At 55.0% G+C, this 25,588-nt stretch overlaps 1 protein-coding gene across 3 annotated transcripts in view; it reads left to right on the forward strand.

Annotated features, from left to right (window-relative positions):
- Gse1 (Gse1 coiled-coil protein) overlaps positions 1 to 25,588 on the forward strand; it is a 344,446-nt gene that overhangs the window by 121,003 nt on the left and 197,855 nt on the right. For all 3 annotated transcript variants that reach the window (XM_048437406.3, XM_085681802.2, XM_048437407.3), the window contains exon 2: positions 2,506 to 2,695. In XM_048437406.3, the coding sequence (XP_048293363.3) occupies positions 2,506 to 2,695 (190 nt within the window). The remainder of the gene's footprint in view (positions 1 to 2,505; positions 2,696 to 25,588) is intronic.

Raw genomic sequence — 25,588 nt, forward strand, 5'->3', positions numbered from 1 at the left:
CTACTCCCCTTGAAGGCCATGTTCAAATTCTACCTGCTCCAGAGAGCCCTCCTGAATCTCCCTGTTCTTGGGGAGTCCTCCCACCCAGCCCTTGAAGTGCCGTCCCCACCCTCTGTCTCTGCCCATGACTCCTGCCTCCCATCTGCTGCTTCTGTTTAAAAACCTCATCCCCCAGTTGCTTCATAGCTGACTGAGGTCACAGCCAACTTCAAAGCCCCAATTACTGTACAAGTTCAGGCAGGTTGCTGTGCCCATTCGCTGGCAAGGGAGCAGCTGGAAGGTTCACCGCGTGAGGCTGTGTAAAGGCTTAGACTGGTACCTGCACATAGTAGGTGCTCAGCAAAGAGCCTTCCTTCCCCTTGTGTGCTAGACTCAGTACCAGTTCCCACTTCTACACCCACAGCCCCTTCCTGGGGTGCCACAGTGTGCCCAGCTTCTTTGCCCCAGCAAGACCCTGCTGGTTCTTCTACTCCAGGAGAAAAAGCAGGTCACAGGTAGGGAACAAGCCTGGGGTGTTCACAACCCTCTGCCTCCCTCCAACCTGTCCTCAGAGGCCATCACAAGGACACTGCCTGATTTGACCCATAAGCCCTCGCTGGCAGCAGGAATCCCTGGCTGGCGGCATAGCCTTCTGCCACCCCCTCATGGATGTGGCAACACTGTGCCTGTCTTTCTTTAGTTTCACCCTGATAGAATTTTCCATGGTGATTTAGGACAAGGTTGTGAAGTAGCCAAGCCCCTACAGGGGCTACGTAGAGCTTGGGGGTCCCTGCCGCTCCAACAGACTCACCCCAGGTCCCAAGGAGCAAATGAATGAATGAAGAATAAGTGATATGCATGGCCCAGTGTGTTGCCTCCTGGCTCTAGCCCGCATGCCTGCCCTGGGCTTGGGGGTAGGGATGGGGGCGTGCAGCTGGGCAGTGTCTCCATATGGATCCTGTAAATTAAAACATTCCAGGAAACGGCGCAGTAAATTCATCCGCCTCTTGCCTGCAGGGCTGGTGGGGGCGAAGCTTGCCTCAGGAACTCCTAACATCCGTCTCACTTAGTGTGCTACTCCTACGGAACTAAGCCCTGGGAAAAAAAATTAAAAAAATAACTGGATGAACAGAAAATGACTTCACACCAGCCCTGTACTCTCAGTGGGGAAGAGGAGGGGTCACCAGCCTGGGCCTGGCTCCCTGTGGCCCAAATTGCCTGCCAGGAGCTGAGCTTGCCCCAGCTACTCACCTAGACCTGGGAGTCCCCCTGGCCTGTGCTGACCCCTTGCAACCTCAGTCTCCTTTTTCGAGGCCCCTTTTTGAAACCTTAGGTTTCCCCAGCCTTGGAAAGGGGGGTGGAACAAGTAGAATAGTCAAGGTCACAGGCAGAAGGAAGTGTGTGTGGTAGGTAGGAAGGGGGTTAGAAGGGAGGCAGCCAGGTCCTGTGGTATGGGGGTTGGGGCTGCTTCTGTCTGGGGGTGAGAAGGTTCTAGAGATGGATATGGTGATGTGGGATGGTACTGTGGTAATTTGTGAATTCTGTGTTGGGTACATGGGTCTGCAACTTAAATCCGTACAGAAGAGGGTCAGTGAGTTAGCTCGGCCAAGAAGGGTGCTTGCTGGCAGCCCGATGACCTGAGTTTGACCCCTGGAATCCACACAGCAGGAGAGAACTGACTCCCATATATTGGGCTCTGACTTTTGAGCCTAACTCAAGCAAGTTGGGTGTCCTGGTGGGGACTAGATGCCTGTGTGCAGATGGGTGTCTCTGCAGAGACTGTCGATTCCGCAGAGGTGTAAGGTGTCTGCTCCCCAAGGCTACCTACCATTCACGTGTTTCTCTGACTCCATGATGCAGAACCATTGTGTCAGGAGGTGAGGCCAGGCAGACTCGTAGTGTAAAGGGGAAGAAACCAAGCGGTAGCCCCCTCTTCCATGAAAGATTCCAAGGATGGAGTCCATGGGTTCCTGAGCCCTCTCCACTCACTCTGTGGCATGGAGAACCTCACCCATGCCTGAAAGGCAGTCACAGCAGAGCCTAGGACAGATGCTGTGTGGTCTCTGGTCTCAAGGAGACTGGTCCCCACAGGACTTGCGGAAGTGACGTCCCCACTAATCTATGGGGTGCAGCTGAGATGGCCATCCCAGCTTCCTAAGCTGAACACCAGGGTCCTGTGGTGAACTGCGCAATGACATATAGATGTTCCCTGGGGACAGGCTACGTAAGGTTGGACCATGGTGCATCTCCCTACAACTTTCTCTTAGACACCAGGGTGCCTACCAAAAGCTAGGACCTTCTATGTCAGGATATCAAGAGATGGACACATAGTGTTACAGTATCCTTTATCTTGTATCCTGGGGTCCATGGCTAGGCAATGAGGGTACACGCTATCTTCACTGTCTGAAGCCAGCTCAGTTGGACTGCTCACCACAGAGGTCAGTAAGGAAGGAGTAAGGAAGGAATAGCAAGATAGCCCAAGGCCTCTTTCCTTCCTGGCTCATTTGTCCCCTTCTTTCCTTATAGGTCACCTCTGCCCCTCTGGAGACACCTACAATTGTCCATGCTCCTGCATCAGAGCCTGAGCTACAGCCGGTGCCCCCCACAGATAGTCTATCCAGGGGCGCCAGGACCACCCAGGAGCTGCGGCCAGTGCCAAGCCAGCAGAGTAGCCGGGACAGCTGGGATGGAGACGGAGCAGACCTCATAGCCACAGGTAGCGTCATGTTTTGCGCCTCTGCATATAGACTGGGCCTGAGCCAGCCCCTGGGCTGTGGCTCTGGAGCTGAGCTGGGGTACTGAGGTCAGAGTTGGTTCCACCTCACACTGTTGGCCCTATAGGGCTCGGGTCCGCTTGTTGGGATTTGGAACTTTCACTTCATGGCCTGTGGTGAATTTACCCGTGCGTGCACTGACTGATCGTTCATGCCCGTAAACGCCTTCACAGCAAACATGAGTCTGCAGGTTGTTTCTGGGGAAAGTGAGTATGAGAGCCAACTGTCCTAGGTACTTGTGAAGGCTTTCTTAGCGCTGGGCCAGCAGGCATGAGGATGTCTATACCAGGGCTTCCCAGTTTGATGCCCTCATACTCCTCTCTTGTTGTTCAGTGGCTTTTGAGAGAGCTGTGGCCAGGGTGGCTCTCCTCATCCCATGGATCTCTCGTGGGCTCTTAGGACCTTTACTGTAGGTTCTGAGGACACGGTGGACATGTGTATTCTTGTAGCCTCTTCTTAACATCCTGGAGAGCCACACTGGACCATGCGTCCAGGTGCAGAAGCCTGGCTGACACACACCGGTTTCCCTTGGCTGCCATTCGTCCCGTGTTAGTCCCGTTTCTCGTTGCTGCGGCCGAACACTGAAGCAGCCTCGGGGAGAAGGGTTGTTCGGCGTATGGTTTCCGTCTCCAGTTTACCATGGTGGGGACGTCATGGCGGAGGATCTTGAATGGCAGACTCCATCACAGACCTGCCAGAGGTTCATTGAGTAGGTGATTCTAGATCCAACCAAGCTAACGGTCAGTGTTAACCATCGTGGCTTCCCTCTAGGTGATCAGTGATAGAGAGGACTGGGTAGGGTCCCTGTGGTGGGACAGCCACAGCATTGTCCCCTTTCTATGTAGCCATTGTTGCTGAAGACCCCCTCCCCACTCTTTTGTGCTATCACCTGGCCTGACCCACACAGTGACTCAGAGATGTCAGCTTCCTATGACTGTTGTAATAAATCTTGAGCTTGGCCTCTCTCTCTCTCTCTCTCTCTCTCTCTCTCTCTCTCTATATATATATATATATATATATATATATATATATATATATATCTGTCTCTGTCTCTCTCTCACACACACACCCTTGTGATCCCCACACTAGGGAGGCTAAGACAGAAGCATCACCAGTTTCAGGCTAGCCTGGACTACGTAGTCTCCACAGAATTATCCAGGCCTCATTGAGGGAATCTAGGCTGGGCAGGGCCAGTTTCTGGGAGGCTACAGGGAAAGCTTTGTTCTCCTTCTAGAACATTCGTCAAGGCCTGCAGTGCAGAACAACCACCGTCATGGTCCTCACTGACCCTCTCCTACCTGGCTCATCTATCAGAATCCCCCTGTGGCTGTCCTGGACCGACCTCATTGCTAACCTGTCTCCTGGGCAGCCACATGGTGCAGCCTGCACCCTGAGCTCTAAGCTCACGCCCGGGAAGCCTTTGGGATTTGTCATTCCACTGAACAGGAGACGGTGTGAAAATCACCGGTTGATCAGGGCAAGAACTGATAGATGGCGTAAGAAGTTCCTGCTGAGGTGGCAGGTCCCACAAGTCGCTGTGCTTATGGCTTTGCCTTCTCCTGGGGGCCTTCATGCTCCATCCCCAGCAGGCCCAGTCAGTAGGCCCTCCCCACCACGGCTATGACATGACACTGTTTATGGTATCTGAGGAGAAGGGGGGCTGGGCAGAGCTCTGTCCCTCTGTCACTCTCCTTGGCAGTGTAGCTCAGGTTCTGGAGCCGTGAGCCTTGCACCTATATCCTACCTAGGCTCCTAAGTCCCCATTTCCTGGTTCTGAAGCTACCCCTGGGGCTCCCACTGTCCACAGACTCTGAGTTACTCTGCAGCAGGGAACAGAATCTGGCCTTGCAGCACTTCTCTGTGGGGACACTTCTATCACTCTATCACGATCTCTGTGGAGGGACACACCTCGCCAGGCTCCTGTGAAGGGCACTCCTTATTGGGCCTCTGTGGGAGACACCCTTTGCCTGGCCTCTGGGGTTACCTCTTGCCTGTCAGGCCTCTGTGGGGCTTGCTCTTCACTGGGCCCGCTTCGTCCCTTCCAGGTGCTGGCTAGAGTTTGAAGTTCCTCAAGGCTTCCCCCTGCTCCCACCGCCTGCCCTTCTGTCTTCCAATCTCAAGCCTCCTTCACAGAGGGCCCTCTAGGGACAGCACTGTGCCAGGCTCACCTTGTGCCATCTGCCTTCCTCAATCTGACTCCTATACCTTCTTTGTCCCCGAGGGGTTGGAGTGGCTCAGGGTCCCAAGCCTGAGGTCCCGGGACTCCTCCTGAGAACACAGGTTCTGAGATGCAGGTTCCCTGAACTGAGCAACAGCCCTGGGGAGAGTTCTGGAGGGTTCTGGAGGGTTCTGGAGGGTTCTGGGACCACATCTAGTGGATGTGACTGTGGGGCCATGGGGTACTAGAAGTGGACATTCACAGGTGGGGATGTCTGTCCCAACTGCCATTCCCACCCCCTTTCCTTCCTAGCCACGTGCTGTGCAGTTGGGCCATAGCATCATTACACGCTCAGATCTGTGTTCGCTGCTTTCTGAGTGTGGGACCCAGCTCTGCACCTCCCGAGCTTCTGTTAGAAGCCGGATATCATCCTGGGCATTGGCGGAACAGGGATGGTGACCTGTCTTAGTTAGGATTTCTGTCCCTGTGATGAAAACTGGCCAAAAGCAGCTTGAGCAGGAAGGGGTTTGTTTGGCTTACCTATCTCAGGAACAGTCCTCTGAAGGAGGCAGGAAATGAAGGAGAAGGCCCCTCACCACGCACACCCGAGGAACTGGTTTGTTCCTCATGGCTTTCTCGGTCTCCTTTCTTACACAGCCCAGAACCACCTGCCTAGGGTAGCAGCACCCACAGTGGCCCGAGCCCCTCCACATCAATCAAGAAAATGCTGTACAGGCCTGCCACAAACAATCTGAGGGAGGCATTTTTCTCCGTTAAGGTTCCTGTTCCCAGATAACTGTATGTAGCTTGTGTCAAGCTGACAGAAGATTAAGTAGCAAACTGACCATGAGAAGGCCAGAGCCAGCCGTGTCTAAAGTGTAGCGCGAAGCCAGCCAGCACGCAGGATGAAGGGTGCTGGCTTGTCACCAGCCACCCTGCCCCTTCCTCTTTCTTGTTAGGAAAACAGGCTTCTGGCCGAGGCTGCCTCGGTCACTAGGAAGATGGCGGGGCGGGGTGAGGGGGGTCCTCAGCTGGCAGAGTGCCCATGGCAGCATGATGCCGAGCTGAGCACAGTGGCACCAGGCACACAAAGGTTTTGCCTATGGCTAGTGAGCTGCAGCTGCCCCAGCGGGTACAGGAGGGGGTGCTGCTGCTCCAGCTCATTGCCCCCGCCCCCCTCCTCCGCAGCAGGACCGCCTGGGCTCCAGTCACACACTGCACTGTGCTGTCCCTCTCCTGAATGCTGCCAGTGGAGCTGGGATCCAGTGTCTGGCTCTCACCAGCAATGATTTTTATCTTCTTGGGAACTTCTCATAATATTGGAAGCCTGGCTTGCAAATCAGGGCAGGAAATCTAGAAGCTTCTAAAGGCATCGCCAGGGAGCGAGGCCTTTCACCTAGAGAGAGAAGGCCTTGGATCCTCTCAGCACAGTGGGGCCCACAGGACCTAGGCAGAGCCTGGTAGGCCCTCCCACCTTCCCTTCCTCACTCTCTCCTTCCTGTTTCAGTGGGCGTTTTGTTTGGACACAGGGTCTGCCTGTCTATGTAGCCCAGGTTAGACTGTAACTCTCCATCCTCCTGCCTTAGCCTCTCTAGAGCTGAGATGACCGGCATGTGGCACCATGCTCAGCCAGGCCTGGGTTCTGAACACATTGACTAGGGTGTTCCCTGAGGCCGTTGAGAAACCCTGGCCCTTATCAGTGTCCTGAGCCACCATGTCTAATGCCCCTCCCCACGCTCCCTTCCTCTTTTTAAAAATTGTTTTGTTTTGTCGAGTGGCGGTCTCATTCTTGAGTCCGAGCTGGTCTTGAACTCACGGTCCTGCTGCGGCAGTCTCCTGCTGCTGAGCTGGCAGGCGTCCTGGGTCCCCATCCCTGGTGGATCTGCCTTCCGTCTGTGATGGCTCCTACCCACTGGGATCTGCTATCTTGACTCCACTGCCTGGCTGTGTGTTCTTGCCACCAGTTTCGATTTTTATGAAACAAAGAAGCAAGGGGATTTAGTGTGGGCAGCTGGAAATGATAACTGAACTGTTGGCTCAGACCCAGTGACGTCCCGAAGGCTTCAACACACCTCTGTGCCTGGTGTGCTGCGGCCCAGAGGCGATACTTGCTGTCAACTGGAACTTTTGCTCCAGAAGATTGTAGGTGGAAATTTGCAGTGGAGAGGATACATTGAGGAGTTAGGGAGGGACCTGCCTCAACTGGCATAAGGACCTGAGTTCTGTCCCCAGCACCCATGCAAAAGCTGGAATCCCAGAATTGGGGAAGGGAAGACCCAAGGATCCCCAGGCTTGCTGGCTAGCCTAGCTCAGTTGGTGAGTTCCAGACCAAGGAGAGGCCCTTTCTTAAAAAAACAAGGTGAAAGTGAAGACAGCTGACATCAGTGTCTGACCTGCAAGGGTGCACACATGTCCACTTGCCCCTGTGTATACACACATGCATGTAAACACATACAAAGACTATGAATGGAGCCACCGAAGTGTCTTTTGTGGGCCCTGTGGGTGAGGTGTCATGGGGCTGTCACGTACCCTAAGGAGACAGTGCCATAACCAGTCCGGCCCACCCTTTTGAGGGCCACACATGTGTGACGTATGACACTTTCCCTCTGCCCCTCGGGGCTTCCATCCTAACCTTCCAGCTTTTAGCTCCTGCTGGTGGAAATGCAACACCTCTCCTCAACTTTATTCCCGTGAGTGTGTGTGTGTGCGCGCGTGTGCACGTACACATGTGAGTGTGTTCACAGGTACTTCCTGAACACCTGTTGTATGCCACAGAGCCTTTTAGACCCAGAAGTGCCCAAAACAAGACTCAGGGCCCAGTACTCAAGAACTCTAGAACCCCTGTTGGATGCGAAGGCTGGCACAGACAGAAGGCCATGCTTAAAGAATGCCTCGTGGTGTCCCGGTCAAGGGGAGAGGTTCAAAGGTAGGAGGTATGTGACCTCCAGGAAGCAGGAACCAGGGTTCCCTGTGCCTGGCACACGCAGCACAAGGGGAGGGGACCCACAAGCTTTTGGTGGGTGAATGGGAGCTGGGGCCTGTGTGACAGTGCGGGGAGGAAGTCAGGTCTGCTGATCCCAGCTGTGTGCACCCAGGTGGCTCCTTAGCCTACTCTAGGACCTTCCTTCTCTCCAGCCTTGGCTGGCCAGTCCAGTCAGCGCGTGTGCTTGGTGCAGGCGCTCTGGAGATCGAGTGAACATTTCATATCTCTGGTGAGGTAGTTGTAAGAGAAGCTACAGAGTCGGCCTAGAGTTTAAGGGCCCTGGCTGCTCTCGAAAAGGAACCCTAGGTTCAGTTCCCAGCACCTACATTAGATAGTGCACGGCCTCATGTAACTCTAGTTTCCAGGGATCTGGCGCCCTCTTCTGGCCTTCAGGAGGACTTGTCAGAGGTGGTCCATTTACACATAAATAAAAATAAACAAATCTACGTTAAACACAGCCAAGGGCCCCTCAAGGTCACTGCTGAGCTGTTTTTGGAGGAAGTGGTAGACCCCGAGTTCCTCCAAACACTTGTAGAAGTGTGTTTATTGAATGATAGGGTGTGTACCACATGCGTCTGGGAACAGGAACCTTCCTGTCACACCGCTTTCCTGTGGTTGCTGTCACTTGTCACCTTGAACTTAGTGGCTCTAAACACGCTTCTTCCCTTTAGGCTAGAGGTCAGAAGTCTCAGCTGGGTTTCAAGTTAAGGCCTCACAGACTATTTCCTCCTACACGCTCCATGGTAAGATCTGCCTCCCTCCTGTCCCAGCCTCTGGAAGCCTCTGAGGTCCCTGACGTGTGGCCCCTTCCGTACATCTCCCCACCCTCTCCCACTGACACCCCCTCCTATGGTAGTGACTCTGAGCTGCCACCAGACCCGCCTGGCTAATCTTCTGCCTAGGGTTTGCATCTCAGCTGCAGCCCTTTGTCCCGTGAGGTGGTCTTCTGTTCACAGTTTCAGAATGAGGCCGAGTCCTCCAGAGCCTGCTGGCTGGCCTTCCGTACCAGTCTCCCTGACTGGGCTGACGGTGTCTTTGTCCCCCAGGTGAACAGTGAAAGATTGGGTGGGGAGAGGTGGAGTGGACCTGTGTCTCTGTTCGGGCTGTTGCAAGACAGTGGGGTCACTCCAGAACTCCGGGGTGTGGTGGGCCTAGCCTGTGAGCTGATGCTGTAAGGATGGCCTGCATTTGGACCCCTCTGGTTCCCACTATCCGGGCTGCTTTGCTGAACAGGTGGGACAGAGGATGGATTCTTGCCCATCCTGGGTAGAAGCTGTGGATGCAGTTTGTTACTGGCCCAGGAGGGGGTGCAATGGAGCACAGCCAGCCGCCAAAGCTGCCCAGCACCTGGAATGGGTGGGGGTTAGCCCTAGGAACCAGGCTTCACAGATCACCCTTGATAGCGGGTTTTTTTTGGGGGGGGGCAGCCTATACTACAGAGCAGCTGAGTTCTGGTCCCCACTTCCCACCAGGTTTAGCTCCCTCTCCCCTAAACATACGAAGATGGACTCTAAGAAGGAGCAGGCCACAGAAATAGCACTGTGTGGCTGGAGGGCTCTTGGGAGAAGGGAGCTGAGAGTGGATCCCCAGCAGCTGAATAGGGCAGAGAGTAGGTTCTCTGGGGAAAGACCCAAGACTCTAGACCCAGAGATGCTGGAGTCTTCTGTCTCTCCTCCCCCTGGTGGACTGTGTCCCTTTGTCTCCCATGGACGTCTACACTCTTCCCCCAGCAAAGAACACGCAGTCCCCTGGGGAAACCCTCAGAGCCCACCCCTCACCCAGTCTTTTGCTCCGTGGAGTCTCCTTTCCAGTATGCCTTTCTCTTCCGAGCCTTCCCCATCTCATGCATTTAGGCACCCTGACACCTAACACCCTGACACCCTGTCCCTGAAGTTGTTTCTTTGACCCTTGCCTGTTATCTTGACCTCCTGTGGTACCGGTGCTGAGTCATTACGGGAATGCGAGCTGTCCAGGTGAGCCCTCTGGGTCATCTCTGCTCTCCAGGGCATGGGCCTCTTCCTCTGCAGTAATGTCTTGGTCAGCTGAGTTCTGCCAGCAACTAGACTAATCGGGACTGTCGGGAAATGGCCACCACCACCGAGGGCCTGGCTCCCATGTACAGTCACAATGGCTGTGCCAGGAGGGATGCTGGGGAGTAAGAGGAGGCCTGCTGGCTCTGCTTTTGCACCTAGCTCCGAGAGTGTGGACTTAACTCTTAAAGGAACTCGGAGATGGCAGGAGGAGAATGGAAAAGCAGGGAGAAGGGAGCCTTCCTGTGCCTCCCATGACTGAAGCCACTGCTGCCCTCCCACCTCCCCTCCTCCCCACCTCCCCTCTCCCCACAACTAGGCCAGGCTTCAGGCTGGGCCAGTCACTTCTCATAGACCAGAGGAACTCAGGAAAGTTCATCCACCACAGCGAGTCTCAAGGAAAGCCTGCACCAGCCTGGAGGAGGAAGTGTGGGTTTTGGGACTGATGCCCAGACATGGAGGCCTGCAGTCGGATGTGGGATGGCAGAGGGAGGAGCCCTGACTCAGCAGTGGCAGTGTCCCCACTCAGGGACACCAAAGTACATGTGGGATATGAATGCTGGCCGAAGAGACAGTGCTTTGGGGGCCCACAGTCAGCCTGCAAAGTCTGAGAGGGGTATGGTGGGGTATTGAGCTGACCTTCCTACAACTTGCCTGGAGGCATGGGATGCCTCATCCTGTGTACCCATAGCAGTGGAAAGCAGGCTGACCCGGAGCTGACCTTGGCACCAAACCTGCCCTCAGGCCTGCCTGTGTACTCCCAGCTCATGAGGCCATTGGGCCCCACATGCTCTGAGGGTGCCTGTCAGCCTGGGCCAGAGCTGGGTAAAAAAATCAAAGCTGACCCCACCCATCTTCCAGGCCACCGCTGTTCTAGAAGCAGGAAGATCAACCGGGGAGCCATGTGGACCTGGACTGCAGAGCCCCCTGGAAACAGAGGCATGCTTGGGGCCCAGGTGTCTGGAGCAGGTGACTCTGAGGGCCTGGTACCCCTGGTCCCTTTCCCCACTTTCTTCATCCCAGTGAGTTTCACAGTCCACAGCAGTGACGGCTGTGGGGACCCAGGCTGTGGTGGGTCCTGGTTCTGACCCTTTTTTCCCCTGGTGTGGAGTGCAGGTTACAGACTATGAAGGGGACACAGTCTACCTGTCTTGCAGTGCTTGTTTTAGGTAGTGAATGACCTGACCCTGAAAGTATTCAAGGAGATTAAGTCCCACAGGTGTCTACGGAGCAGGGTGTGTGTAAGCAATAGTGGCAATGTTTGGCGACTCCTGGGGCCAGTTCCAAGCAGTTCTATGTTCTTGTAGGTCAGGCCCATGGTCATCTGGGGCACTGGGACTTGGACAGAGTCTGTGGTACTGATTGTTTCTTTGTACAACGGCCCTTTGCCTGCCCTGTCCTTGGCCCTGTCCTGTCTGGGCTAACCTAGCTGGCCACTAGCCCTGTGCCCAGCCTCTAGGTGACCACTGCTTGTGTGGTCCTGAATTGCCTCAAAAGAAAGGTGCTGAGCCCTGGCCTCGGGTAGACAAAGGGTGACCTCTCCCCAGCTCCTCCTGGGCCCTTCGGTGGTTGCTGTGCCCAGACTTCTGAACCCCCTGAACTCCATGTTTCCCTTAGCTGTAAGGGCAAAGGGCTCTTGCCCGACTTCCTTGGCCTGAGCTGAGCGCATTGGCATGCACCCAGGTGCTGCGACCAGATGAGAATATTTGTGAGAACTGCGGGCAAACTACAACACATGTCAGCACGGTAGTTCGGTGAGCATATCACCTGTGTATCCTGCTGGCTGCGTGGCTGCCCTGCTGGGCCACAGGGAATCTGACAGAGACAAGGACTTTGGCAGGGCGGTGTGGGCAGAAAAGATCTGGATAAGCTTGTCTTCTTGATGAGGGTGGTAGCTCACTTTCCAGAAGACCACGAGGGTCCCATTGCCCACCAGAGAAAGCATCACGGTGAGAAGCCGAATTCTGGTTACTACTGACCGAGGTGTAAGTCCTGGGTTTATCACAGAAAGCTGTGTGACTTGGGCTGTCCTCCTGGACTCTCTGGGCTTCTTCCTATGCTAACAGAGTTGACAGTGCTCCTGCTGGTTTGTGGATGGACGGGGCCAGTGAGACCCTGACAGGCTCAGGCCTGTTAGCTTCCAGCTTCCTTGAATTGTCCTTGTGCTCTCCTTACTCGGTGGCTCTTGAGAGCAAGGGTCAACTCCTAAACCCCTTCCCTGTCCCTCTGATTTTGTCTGACCTTTTCACAGGTGAGGGGAAACAGGGACAATACTGTCCTTGGGGGAGGACACTCTGGCGCCTCACCTGGCAGAGAGCCAGTGAGGGAGACCTGGCTCTCTGCAAAGAAAGTGTCGCTCAGCTGACATAACCAGCCCCATTCCCACCCCGGTCTCATGGCCGTTACTGGGCCTCTCAGGACCAAGACTGAGTGTGCTGGTATTTGGCCAGGTCTTGACAGAAGGGACTGGTCAGCTTGGAAGCTGGATCTGAAAAAACTTCAGACATCGGAGCCTCTTGTCTGAGCACTCCCAAGCCAGACCAGGATAGCAGGTTGTCATGTTAGTCCCCTCCCCTCCATTCACAGAGGCAGCGCTAGCCCAGTCCCCTTTCCCCTTCCCCTCCTCTGTCCCTTCCCCTCTGTCCCCTTTCCAGCACAGCCTGAAGAGAGAAATGGTATGTTATCAGGAACCTCTTGTAGTGACTTTCGATGCCTCGGCTTCACCATGGCCCTCTCTTGATAGAGGTAGAAATAGAGGCTCCCCAAAAAGAGATAAAAACCTAAATTTTCTTTGGGGACCAGTCCCCCACCACAGTGGCCCCCTCCAGGCCCTCATATTTCTTCTTTGGGCCTTAGTAGCAGTGGCCCCGAATCATAGCAAAGTGTACCCCGCACATTCCTGATCCATGTGCCCTTCCTGCAAGGAAGATTGTGTCCTCTCTCCTGGGAAACCTTTCAGGTGTCGACCTGGAACTACCTCTCTGGACCCCAAGCCCTTGAATTACGGCTGTCCTGGACTTCAGTTCCCCTGCCGCCTTTGGGGATGGTCACTACCAGGGCTGGACGGGGCGAGGGTGGAGGTTGGGTACTGCCCCTCATCTTGCTAATGGTAGGTTTGATTACAGACAGAGTCTGTGGCTGGGTGGTGTGGGCCACTGTGGGCTAGGGCTCTGGTCCCTGCCTCCCTGCCAGGCGTGTGGTCCTGGCTGGGGGCATAAGAGCACAGTTCTGACTCTGTTCTCTGAGCCACGGCAGGCAGGCTGTCACCACAGTGGGCTGGGAGCTGGAGGCGAGCCCAGAAGTAGAGAGTGCCTTGGCCCCTGGCACCCAGCCCTGCCAAGCCACAGGTGCCCCTGCCCTCTGGTGCGGGTGGAGGGCCCGCTGGGCAGAGAGCAGGATGTGGGAGGGGTGAATGGGAGGGGACAGAAGAGCAGGGAACGCCGAGGACACGTGTCCCAGCAACAGCCTGTGCCGCTCGCTTTGTATGGTTCTTGCTACTGTGGAGCAGGTTGGGCCCTGCACAGCCTCTATGGAGTGGGGAGTGTTCAGTGGAAACTCCATCCTGCCTGCCATCTTTTCCATTTTGATTTTGGGTTCTGGAATTCTAGTCACTCTGATTATGGGATGTTTGTGTGTGTGTGTGTGTGGGGGTGATGTGTGAATGGCTGTACACAATAAGGGGGCTTGGGGGATGGCAGAGCACCAGAGATACCTGTGTCTCTCAGAGTGTCTCATACAGAGTGGCCGGGCACAATGCCCACCGTCCTTTGTGGCTCAGGTGTTTGCCTTCTCTCTCCCCTCCCAACAATGGTTCTGAACCCAGGGGTTCAAGTTTGGGCTTCTGGCTGCTGCAGAGCCCTGAGGAGAGAGATGCCAGTTAAAATTCAAGGCTAGCCCGCCATGGTAGTTCACACCTTTAATCCCAGAGACAGAGGCAGGCAAATCTCCCTGAGTTCAAAGCCAACCAGATCTGCATAGAGAGTTCCAGGCCAGCCAGAGCTACCTGGTAAGGCTGTCTCAGAACAAAACAAACGAACACATGAAAAATTCCTCTCAGCTGTGTGGCCCAGGACAAGTCCTGTAATCTCCCTGTGCCTCGGTTTCCTTGTCTGAAAAGTAGAGGGAGTGATAGTTCATGGTGGCAGGTGTGCGAGACCGTGACAAACGTATGTAGGAAATGGCTGCTGCATCTCCGCACTGTGCAGGCCCTGGGTAAGGATTGCGGCTTCGTTCTTTCCTGCAGCGCTGGGGAGACCGCAGCTGGCAGAGGCTAGAGCTCACCGCTTGCTTCTTGGACGGCTGGTGCCCCTCCTGGTGCCTAAATCCTGACCAAAGGACTTCGAGGAGCTGCCTGTTCTAGGGCCAGCGCTGCCTCCCAGCAGGCAGAGGTTGGTGGGAGGCCAGGTTCCTCTGGCTACTCTGCCCCTGGCCGCATTGCCCCAGCAGGAAGTCTGTCCCTAGCTTTATCTCTGGCCCTTTGCCCACAGCCCTGTCCCCAGGAAGGGTTATCAGCTTGGACATCTGCACCCCAACGGGCCAGGGAACACTGCGGTCAGTCACTCTCCTCGGGAACAGCAGCTGCCTCTTGGTGACAGACCCCTTGTCGTTGGTGCCAGGGACAGGGCAGGGTGGGAGCTGAGGGCTGTGGGGCTTGGGGGCTGGGCTGTCTGAGCCTGTGGAACCAAGGGAACAGTAGGGCTACCTAAGAAACAGGATGGTGGCTACAGGGAAAACACAAGACACAACCTCTAGTGGGGAAGGGGACTGGAGGAGGGGTATCACATCACGGGCAGCCTAGCAGGGAGGGGTCTGCATAGACCAGTCCATCGTGCAACTCACTAACCCTCCTCATGACAACATCCTGTGCCCTAGAGGGGGATGGGCATTGGCTGTTCGCTTGAGGACCTGTCTCTCTTGTAGTACAGAAACCTTCTGGATGCAGGGAAGACTCAATGTCAGTTGCTTGTTAGTGTTCATATGTGTGTGTGTGTGTGTGTATTTAACTTTTTTACTTACTTATTTTATATATATGGATGTTTTGCCTGTTTGTATGTCTGTGTATCGCGTGTGTGCCTGGGCCTGCAGAGGCCAGAAGAGGGCATCAGATCCCCAAGACTGAAGTCATGAGTCGTCATGTGGGTCCTTTGGAAGAACACCAAAGTCTTAACCACTGAGCCATCTCTCCAGCTCTTCATTTTTTGGAGGCCGGAGGTGGGGTTTGGGTTTTTTGAGACAAGATTTCTCTTTGTAACAGCCCTAGCTGTCCTGGAATTAGCTCTGTAGACCATGCTGGCCTCGAACCCACAGAGATCTGCCTGCCTCTGCCTCCCTAGTGCTGGGATTAAAGGCGTGCGCCACCACCACCCAGCACACTTTTTTTTTTCTTTAAACAGAGGTGAACTCCTCATGTTTAGGTTCGCCACATTATGGTCATAGTGTCACGCAGCCAATCACCCATTTCCCGAAAAGGGACCGTGCCTCACTAAACTGCTCCCCAAACTCCCAATGGCCACACATTGACCTGGTGCAGACATTTGCTGCCACAAAGTCACACAGCACTTGGGTTCTTCTGAGGTGGATAGTTCAGGCTTAGTGGAGCGCTTCTCCTATGCAAGGCCCTGCCACCTGCCTCCAAGCTGATCCCTGGTTAGTGACCACCAGATTCACCTACAGTTTGGCTATTGTGACCTATCCTCCTTTGACCACCTACCATATGCTCCTGTCTTGGAACCTGTGTTCAGCTCCTTGGGGAGGTGCCTGCAAGTGAGTTTGAAAGTCATACTCTTAATGAACAAATTTTACTTAGTGATGCACATATACCTGCTGCTAAGGGCAGATTAAACATTTGTGATGTACATACGAGATGGGAGCACAGGAAACTAAGGCTGGGGGATGACAGCCAGTATGTGAATGAGGTAGCCACATCATACTGGCTCTCCTTGGACGGCTCCGTAGTTTGGAATCAAGTAGGCTCCGTAGTTTGGAATCAAGTAGGCACTTTAGGCTGGCCCTTGGGTCACGTTGACTCTCCACGATTGAAGACCAGAGCCTGGCTGGCCCTGAAGACCTCCCATGGACTACCCCCTCCTATGGGTCTGTAGGGCAACATTGAGGGCTGTGGGCCAGGTTGTGAACAACTTCACAGGGAACTGGGAAACAGGTCTGAGGCCCAGAGAGAGGCTAAGAAGCAGCGACTGACTCTTGGCCTGGCCAGTCTCAAGGTCCCTTGCTGTTCTCGGGACCGCTGTCCGTGTCTCCGACTCCCCTGTGGTGGCTGCAGGTACCTTGTCACCCATCATAGGCCCAGACCTCAACTCCCTGGGCAGTGTGCTATCTGCTGTCCCCAGACAGACCACAGGGCCTGGGGTGGGCCAAGGCCACTCGCAGTTTATCGTTCCTGCCTGGTGCTTGTTCCCGCCACTCTGCACTCCAGCCTTATCTGTGTCCCCAGGCCTTCCTTTGACTGCCATGGGGGCCGGGTCAACCCCAGAGATGTCTGGACCTCAGAGACAGGGCTCAGTTCCCATACTAGAACTCCTTAGACAGAAGACTGGCTCTGAGCTCTTCTGTCCAAGGGGGACAGAGAGGAACCTGCAGGGTGTGTCACTTTGGAACATCACCTTTCTGTGCGTGGAAGAAATCCTGGAAAGATAGCTAGCTTCCCTGTGAAGAGCCAGGCCACCCACCTGTGGGTCTGTGGCAGCACCCAGAGAGGAGGTAGAGGCCACAGAGCAGGGGTGGTGAGGGACAGAGTCAACTAGGGTCCTTCAGAAGAAGAGCACAGGATGCCACAGCAACAGACTATCCTCCTGGACCGGGAAGAACAGATGACCTAATGCTTCCACCTGTGACCGTCACCAGGCACGCAGGGCCTGCGTGCATGGAGGCGTGAGAGCCCTCGGCACACACACAGCACACTTATGCTCAGTGGCCGGGGCGCTGTACATGTAGCATACAGTAGAACCATGCACAGAGCTCCCAGAACTCACAGACAGATGCACGCATGCACGCACGCACGCATGCATGCACGCACGCACGCACGCACGCAAGCGCAAGCACGCACGCACACAGAGTCGTCTCACTTTGAAGTGACTCCCAGAGCTCACCATACGCAGCAGTCCTCAGCCATTACTCCTACGAGGTGCTCACACAGAGGCCCACCGTGTACACAGTGCTCACTGCTAACACGGAACCGATCACTTGTACTGCCTGTACCGCAGAGTGTGTACACAGAGGACTGGTCAACCGCACGGGTTCCTCACTCCCTGACATGGTGCTCAGCTCACACACCGGTCAGTTCAGACAGTAGTTATTGCGCCCCCACTAGTGCTGGTCACCCAGACAGGTAGTACCTGTCACTCTGTACCAACTCACCTTGTACAGAGTCCTTACTCACGCTCCTATTCTCCCCCTTCTCTTCCTCCCCTCCCCCAATGCTCCCCAAGACCCGCCTGGTTGAGCAATAGTTTCCTCAGCAGTTGGTCTCTCTGGCCACCTGTCAGAGGAGAGCAGATGCTAAGAGGAGCCTGGAGGACCTTGAGGGTCCCTGGCCCTGCCACCTCTGGTCAGGATGGGAGGGCTTCACCATAGTGGATCATAGTGGACCACTGGCCTCTGGGCTGGCAGTGTGTGTATGTGGGGGGCCCCAAGGTTGTGTCCTTTGGTAGTGTCCCCTCTGTACATGTGGAGCCTCTATGGAACTGCCTTCAAAGTGGCCTCCACCGACTCTCAGCTCCAGCTGAGCGGGGCCGTGTCAACGTCACAGCCATCTGGTCCCAAGGACTGTGAAGAGAGTGTGGGGCGGTCACTATCTCTGTGAAGGCTGTGTGTGCTGGGGCAGTGACTACCTTGTCCTTTCTGTGAGGCTGAGGAGAGCCCAAGGGCAATGGCTCCCTCCTGCCATCACTATGGATCTGCAGTGTGGCTTCAGATCCTTCCCTCACCCACTCTGAGTTGAACTGGAGGCATGGTCCTAACACACGATACCCTCTAGCTATGGCTGTGTGCGTGGTCTGCTTGTCTCTGTGGGAGCAGACTCCCTTGTCTGTCCCATCTCTGGGTCTCTCTTACCCTTCTTGTACAAGCCCCGGCCTGTGCAGGTGGCAGCTCGGCTCCACAGGAGGCCAAGGGTTAGCAGCCTGGTGTGTGGGCCAAGTGTTTTAGATGCCCAGAGCCTCACCTACAGATGTCTTGTGAGATGGTTCACTAAATCCAGGTCCCCCGTAGGGATAGAACCAGTGGGAGAGCCCAGCACTGGGGGCTGGTCTTGGGGGGGGGGTGTTGGGAGGGGTCAGGGCAGGCCTGTCTGACTCTCCTGGCCTGTGCCATGCCCTGGAGCTCTCAGGCAGGCACACAGGAGGCAGGAGGCATGCTGCATAGTGGCGCATACAGTCTTAGCTGGCCGGGGACCTGAGCATGTCTGCCCTGCCTTCCTGGCCTCGGTGCAGCTGGCCATCCATAGCTGCTGCTTCTTGTAAAGCTTTGCTGGCTGCCCGGCACCTGGCCCAGGCCCCGTGTTCTCCGCCAGCTGGGGACAAGCCTGTTCTCGCTTTGGAAGTCCTTTGTACCTCCCTGGACCCAACCACATAGCCCTAGGGACAGTTGCCAGGCAGGGAGAGCCCAGCAGGTGTTTCGGGGTAGCACCTGGGCCTGTGGCAGCTCGTCGGAGGCTAGAGGGAGAGAGGGCCTAACCATTGATGGAGTATATGGCCCACATGCGACTAGGGCCTTGGTCACAGTGCTGGACACGCTGTCCGGGTCCCCAGATGGGCATGATGTGAGAGGCACTGTCTAGGGAGGTGAATACCAAACGGAGACCCGTAGCTACAAAGGCAGGACTGCCATCCTTGACAGGGAGCATTTGGGGGTCCCCAGAAGTGCAACAAAAGGCCATCAAAAGGCTACAGTGGAGAGGGAACCCTGGGCAGGAGAGCAGGGTGCACACCCCTGTGCCTGCTAGATGCCTGTGCTTCCTCAGGGTCAGCCGCGGCTGATGGATGATAGTGAGAACCGCCTCTCTGCTCCTGCGAGGCAGGCAGTAATCCATCCTGGAGCCCTTCAGAGGCCTGGGTGGTAATGGGGCCATAGATCACTCCCTGCAGAGACAGGACTGGACAGGGAGGCAGCCATTAGGACTGACCGCGGGTGACCCCAGGCCAGGGTGGCTCCGGCTTTGGGTGGGGCCTGCCTCAGCCCAGAGTTTGATGAGGGTGCCTTTAGGGGTGTCAGGGGAGAGAGTAAAAGAGGAGTGGGGGAGGGGAGGCCCTTGTCCCCAAGGACACAACCCAGAGCAGGCGCCAGAGTGCCTGGTGCCAACTGTCTGGGGCTCCCCTTTGGTCAAGGCCTCCTCGGGCTGAAGGGAAGTGGACTCAAAGGTCATCTCCCACTCCCGCACCCCCCCACCCCCACCCTCACCCCCACCTAAACCAGTCAGGCTCAGGTGATTTGATTCTGCCCAAGGCCTCTGCCCTGTTGCAGCTCAGCCTGTAATTCAGGCCTTTAAGTGTGTGTGTTGCCCTCCACTAAATAAATAAACAAACAAACAAATAAATAAATAAATAGCAAAACAGAGACAGGTTCCACTAAATAAATAAGTAAGTAAGTAACAAAACAGAGACAGGGTCTGAGAAAGCCTGGAACCCAATCTTGCCTGGCTGGAATCTGGCCCCGCCCTCCTATTCCCCAGCCAGTGAACGAGTCTTGGGCCCGCCCTTCTGCTTACTATGCAGATAGGGAAATTAGTGCCTGGAGAGATGAGCATCCTGGTGCCTGCTGCACAGAGGTGCCATCTGTTGTCAGCATTCCTGCCACATCATCTGCATCTAGGTGGCTCAGCTTGGGTGCCAGCCTGTGCACCGGCTGTGTGACCTTGGGAAACCTTTGCCCTCTCTGGGCCTTGGTTTTTCTGCCTGTAAAATGGTGCCGTGAAGACCAAGTCCCATTATGAAAAGCTTCAAAGGGAACCTGACCCAGAGTGGGTCCTCAGCCTGTCCACTGGATGCTTGAAGCAGCTCCCCTCCCCATGCTGGGTTCCTTCTGGAATGTTCTCCGTGACACTCATTAGATGCTAGCCGTGTGGGAGCTACAGTCCCACAGAACCTGGAGCCACGCAGCATCACACACTGGGTCTTCTAGTGCTAACGCTCCCAAGCATGTGACTGTATGGGGCAGGAGAGCATCACAAAGGTACGACATGGTGTCCCTGTCATGGCCTGACAGCTGCAGGTGCCTCATTCAGTATCTGGCGACAGTCTGGGAGAAGCTGTTGTTTTAGTTACTGTTCTTGTTGCTCGGACAAAAGACCTGACAAGGGCTGAAAATGGCTAAATGCATAGAGGTGCTTGCTGCCAAGTCTGACATACTGCGTTCAAACTCACACACAAATGTTTTTCTTTAATTTTTTTGTTTGTTTGTTTTTTGTTTTTGTTTTCGTTTTCCGAGACAGGGTTTCTCTGTAGCTTTGGAGCATATCCCGGAACTAGCTTTTGTAGACCAGGCTGACCTCAAACTCATAGAGATCTGCCTGCATCTGCCTCCCGAGTGTTTGGATTAAAGACATGCGCCACCACCGCTGGGCTTTTAATGTTTTCTTTTTTTTTTTTTAACGTGACAAGAAGGGAGTCCTTGGGGCACCTCTCTTGTGGTTCTGCTTGGGGCCTCCAGCACTGAACATGGCGTGGCACATAGTAGGTACTCAATAAATACAGATGGAGCTGATGGTTGAGGGGAAGGTAGAGAGGGGTCCAGATGGGTAAGAGCATGAATCAAAAGGGGAGACGGAGGGAAAGAGGGGTGCTCGGTGGGGGATGGAAGGGCTGTGTGAGGAGACAGGCTATGAGGCCTGGCAGGCCGGTCCAGCTAGCTGGTTGAGAAACTTCAGTGAGAGTGTGTTTGCATCTTATTTACATGCAGGTGTGTGGACCTGCAGTTCAAAGCTCCTCAGGCAGTAGACCACTAGGGTCTTACTCTTCTTCCTCCATTCAACTCACCCCCTGTCACTCACTGTCCTGGAAACCCTGCAATAAGGAAAGAACTCCTTTTCCCCATGAGAGCTTCCTGGGATGGGACCCTTCCAGGCCATGAGCATCCTGCATGGCTCCTGCGTACAACCTTCTACCCACAAGTGCTGTCTGTCCCGTGTGTCGTCCCCCCCCCCCTCCCGCCAGTCCTCATCTGCTGCAGCTGTCCCTTGTCACAGAGAAAGGCCTTGAGAGCAGTGTTACTGTCACAGCCACACGACAGGCAGGCTGAACTCAGATGCAAAGGCTCTTTGCTGTGTTTTACCTTAGGGGAAACTGAGGCCTTGTCGAGCCCCAGGAACGCTGGGGAACCGCAAATTCCAGTGGTTCAGGGATCAGTCAGTACTCGCAGTAGGTGGGGCCCGAGATGTGCACAGTCTCATGTTTTGGGGGCAGTAGCTGGCACGGAAGCAGGAGGCTCTTGGTAAACACTGCCTGCAGCTCTGTGTAGGAGGGGACCAGTCATGTGACCAGCAAAGAAGTGGGCGGAGGAGCCTCATTACTTTCTGGGTGAAAGTGGAGTCAGCTTCCTGCTGGAGACCCTGGTGCCTGGCTGGGCAGGCAGAGTGGCCCTGGTGAGGGCAGCCAGTCCCTCCCGTCAGAGCTCCAGTTCCAAGAACCCAGCTTGCTTGCCCCTCTAGCAGTGACAGGCCAGGGTCAAGCTGTGGGCCTATAACTCGGCTGGAAGACATTTCAGAACAATAAAGGTGTCTGGCTTTATAAGCGCTCGTATTTCATCCCCGCCTTGGCCCCTTGCCTGGGATTTACTGTGGGGGTGTTTTCAGTGGGATGAAGCTGACGCCAGTGTCTCCCTGCTGTCCTGTCCCCTGGGGAGCACCATGCCTGCCCTGCTATCCGTGGCCCCCTCCCCAGCAAAGGAGCAGACCCACCTCCAGATGCAAAGGTTATTGGATGGGGGTGGGGGGGGTGGTGAAATGACATTACCCTCTCGTGTCTCCATGGGCTTCCTGAGAGGCTGGCAGAGTGACAGACTCTGACGCAGAGCCGGGCCCTCGGGATGGATAGCAGTCTGCTTTACTTCCGCTCCTGCCTAGCCCACCGCAGCGCGCCAGGAGTTGACAGAAAGAGGCGCCAACCTCCGTGGTGGGCTATCAGCCCAATGCACCATGGGGCAAATGGGGTCATGGGAGATGGCCAGCCCTCAAAGAGGATGGTCCCTGCCAGTCGCATGCACCCCTCTGTTCTGGCTTCAGCCTGAGCAAGTTTGGTTAGCTGGTGCATCCAGTGTGGTCACCCTAGGGAGTTGACACTCTGACCTCTTTGTCACTTGGGGAAACGGAAACTGGAAACTGGGGCGGGGGTGGGAGCGGGGTGGGGAGCAGTGTCTTGCTGGGTTTATTTTCTAGGGCTACTATCACTGAGTGCCACAGCTGAAGCCTGAAGTACCAGAAATATGCTTCCCACGGTACTGTAGCCCAGGAGGTTGGGGTCAAGGTTTAGGCAGGGCCAGACTCCTTCTGATGGGACTGGTGGTCCCTCAGCTTCTGGGATCAGGGTTTGGGTTGTTTTTTTTTTGTTGTTGTTGTTTATTTTCTTTTGCTTTGTAGCTCTGGTGACTGAACCTAAAGCCTATGCCTTCTAGGCAAGGCCTCTATCACTGAGCTGTGTCCCCAGCTCTTAGGAGTTAAGGTTAAAACACAAAGTGTCCCCCAAAGGCTCATGTCTTAGAGGCTTGGTCCCTGATGCTGGTTTTGGGGAGGTGGGAGATCAGAAGGTGGCAGTGTTAAGGTCACGGGTTCAGATATATGAGTGGGGATGTTTTAAGAAAGCTACCTCAGCTCCTTGCCAGCTCTCTGCTTTCTGGCGACCATGAGGTAAGGTCACGGTCCCCATGTCTTTCTGATATGATGCTCCAAAGCAATGACACCGTGGCCTTTCTGCCATGACACTTCAAAGTCACTCATGAACTGAGACATCTGAACCACGAACCCAGCGAAACCCTTCCTCCTTTCGGCGCCCTATGTCAAGTATCTTGTCACATTCGTGAGGAAATGACTAACGCGGCTGGCTCCCAGCATTCCTTGGCTTGTGGTTGCGTCATTCCAGGCAGGCTCGGGTTCTGACTCCAGGTTCGCATGCAAATCCCATCGGCAGCGACACTGATCTGCTCCAGCGAGCAGAGAGACCACTTAGAAATAAGCTCACCACAGGTTCACAGACTCCGCTGTGCTGGGAGGAGAGAGCCTGTCTAGCCCTCCCCTCTGCTCAAGGTCACCGTGGCAGGCGGTGGCTACTGGGCGGCCAGCCACACTTCTCTCACCTGCCTCTGGAGCCTTGTTGGAGTGTGTTCCCTGCCACACCCTCTTGGGCTGTGGCCTCAATGCCAGGCAGCTGACAACTCAAAAGGTTGTACCCTGAAGAAGGGTACAGGGCAGGGCGGATGGGGGCATCTGAGCTCCTGACCCTGACTGGACCTCACAGGGACTCCTAGTTCTTTCTTCTCACCTCCTGACCGTCCCCCCTCCTCCAAGTAAACTCACTCTTCATCCCTGTCTCAGGGTCTCGGTGATGATACAAACACAAACAAAACAGGCCTGTTAGCCTCAAAGCTCAAGAGGCTGAGGCAGGAGGATCCCTTTGAGTTCAAGACCAACAAGGTCCTGTCCCAAAAGAACAAATAAAAAAGAAAGGAAAGCTAGCAGACATCAGCAGGCCTCTGTGGGGGCTTCTAGACTCACAGCCTGACCCCTGGTTGAACTTCACATCCACAGCAGGACAGAGCGGGCTTCACAGGGCGCCCTGCCGGTCACCTTTATTGCTGTGAACCACTTGTTGTCTAGGGTGGAGAAGATGTGGCTTGGGGCTGTGGCTGGGGGACTGAGGGGGGCTAAGGGGGACTGGGGGCCTGTGGCTGGGGAGCTGTGAATGACTGGCAGGAAGGTTTTTCTTTTTGAGTGTGAGAATATTCTTGTAGTGGCTGTGGCATGGGCAGCCTGTTAGTCCCAGTACACAGAACGCCATTTGCCTGCAGGTTTTAATAGAGGCTGCACTGTCTGTGTTAAATCTGCTTTGGTCATTGCTGAAGATAGACATTTTTAAGGAAGTGCCTTGCTGTGTAGCCCTTATTAGCTTTGAACTGCCTCTGTAGTCCAGGCTGCCTAGAATTTGAGACAATTCTCCTGCCTCAGCCTCCAGAGTGCGGGGGTTATAGATGTGTGCCACCACGCCCAGGGAATTACACCTTATAGAAGTCATTATGTCTGGGGCTGGGGAGACGGCATGGTGGGGCAAAGTACTAGCTGGCAACACAAGCCCGATCCAAGTTCAACCCCAGCCCCAGAACCTATATAAAAAGCTGGCTGTGCTGGCGTTCCTACAACCGCTGTGTTCCTACAGTGAGATAGGCAGAGACAGAACCACTCAGCTAGCCCTGGGGACACTTCAGAGGAACAGAAACAAGAGAGGTCCTGCTTTCTTTAGCAAGGTGGAAGTCAAGAACTGACTCCCCAAAACTGCTTTCTTTTCTCATTTTGCATACCATGGTATAAGTGCCTGCACATGTGTGTGTGCACGCGCACACACACGCACACACACACACATACATGCATGCACACACACTTTTAATATTAAATGTTATTGCCTGGTATCATTTATTTGATGACTTTTGAAACAGGGTCCCATGCATTCCAAGCTAGCTTCAGACTCGCTCCACAACTGAGGATGACGCTCTTGCCTCCATCCCGAGTGCTAAGAATCCAGATGTGCATCCTACACACTGGTTTATGTGGTGTTGGGGATGGAACCCAGGCTTTGTGCATGCTGGGCAAGCCTCCTCCAAACTGAGCTGCTGCTTCTTGAACGATATTGTCTGAGACTTAAGGGTTCACGGGGTGTCCGTGTTTTAGTGACAGTCCTATGAAGGACACTTACCTGCTGTGGTGAATGAGGAAACAGAGGCCCTGGGCAGATAACCCAGCCAGGGTATAGTGGCAGCATCTGGAATCAGGTGGGCAACCTGGGTGCTTCCTAAGGAGTGTGATTCTAGAAGCTGGGGTCTGACTGCAAGGGTTCGGGCTCCCTTAGATCTCCCCACCTGGAGCAGAGTGCCGTTTCTGTCCCGCTGCTGCTGCCTGGGAGGTCAGAGAATAGTAGCTGCTCTAGTCTGTGTCCTGCGTCCTGACTGGGAGGAGCAGAAGGGAGGCTGGTGGCCCAATATCTGTGAGACAGGCTGTCCCCTTGCATCCTGCTTCCAGTTCCATCTGATGGCATCGTCGCTCTATCTGTCCAGTAGCATAGCACACACCCAGTAGGCTCTTTACAGATGCCTCTTGGGTATCCCCATCTTAGAACGGAAATGTCACTGGGGCACCTGGAAGGGTATCTATCCTGTTGGCCTCATTTCACCAAGCACCATCTCTCCATGGCTGACAAAAGTCTAGAACCTTATGGAACCCTTCACGGGTCTCCGTGATTGCTCACAAAGAGAAGGAACCCATATAATATCCGCAAGGCAGTGGCCAGTTTGGGGACCATGGACAAGTCCAGCATCCCCCATCTCCTACCCTCCACTCCCTGCTGAGGGCCAAGCCTGGGACCCTGGGATTGTGGCTCAGCTCCTGCCTCAAGAGCATGGGCCCTCTGCCAGGGGACACCAGGAGCTTGCCGTCATCTGGTGCACATGTAGA

Source organism: Myodes glareolus, chromosome 22, assembly GCF_982192425.1.
Source record: "Myodes glareolus chromosome 22, mMyoGla1.1, whole genome shotgun sequence".
Lineage (NCBI taxonomy): Eukaryota > Metazoa > Chordata > Mammalia > Rodentia > Cricetidae > Myodes > Myodes glareolus.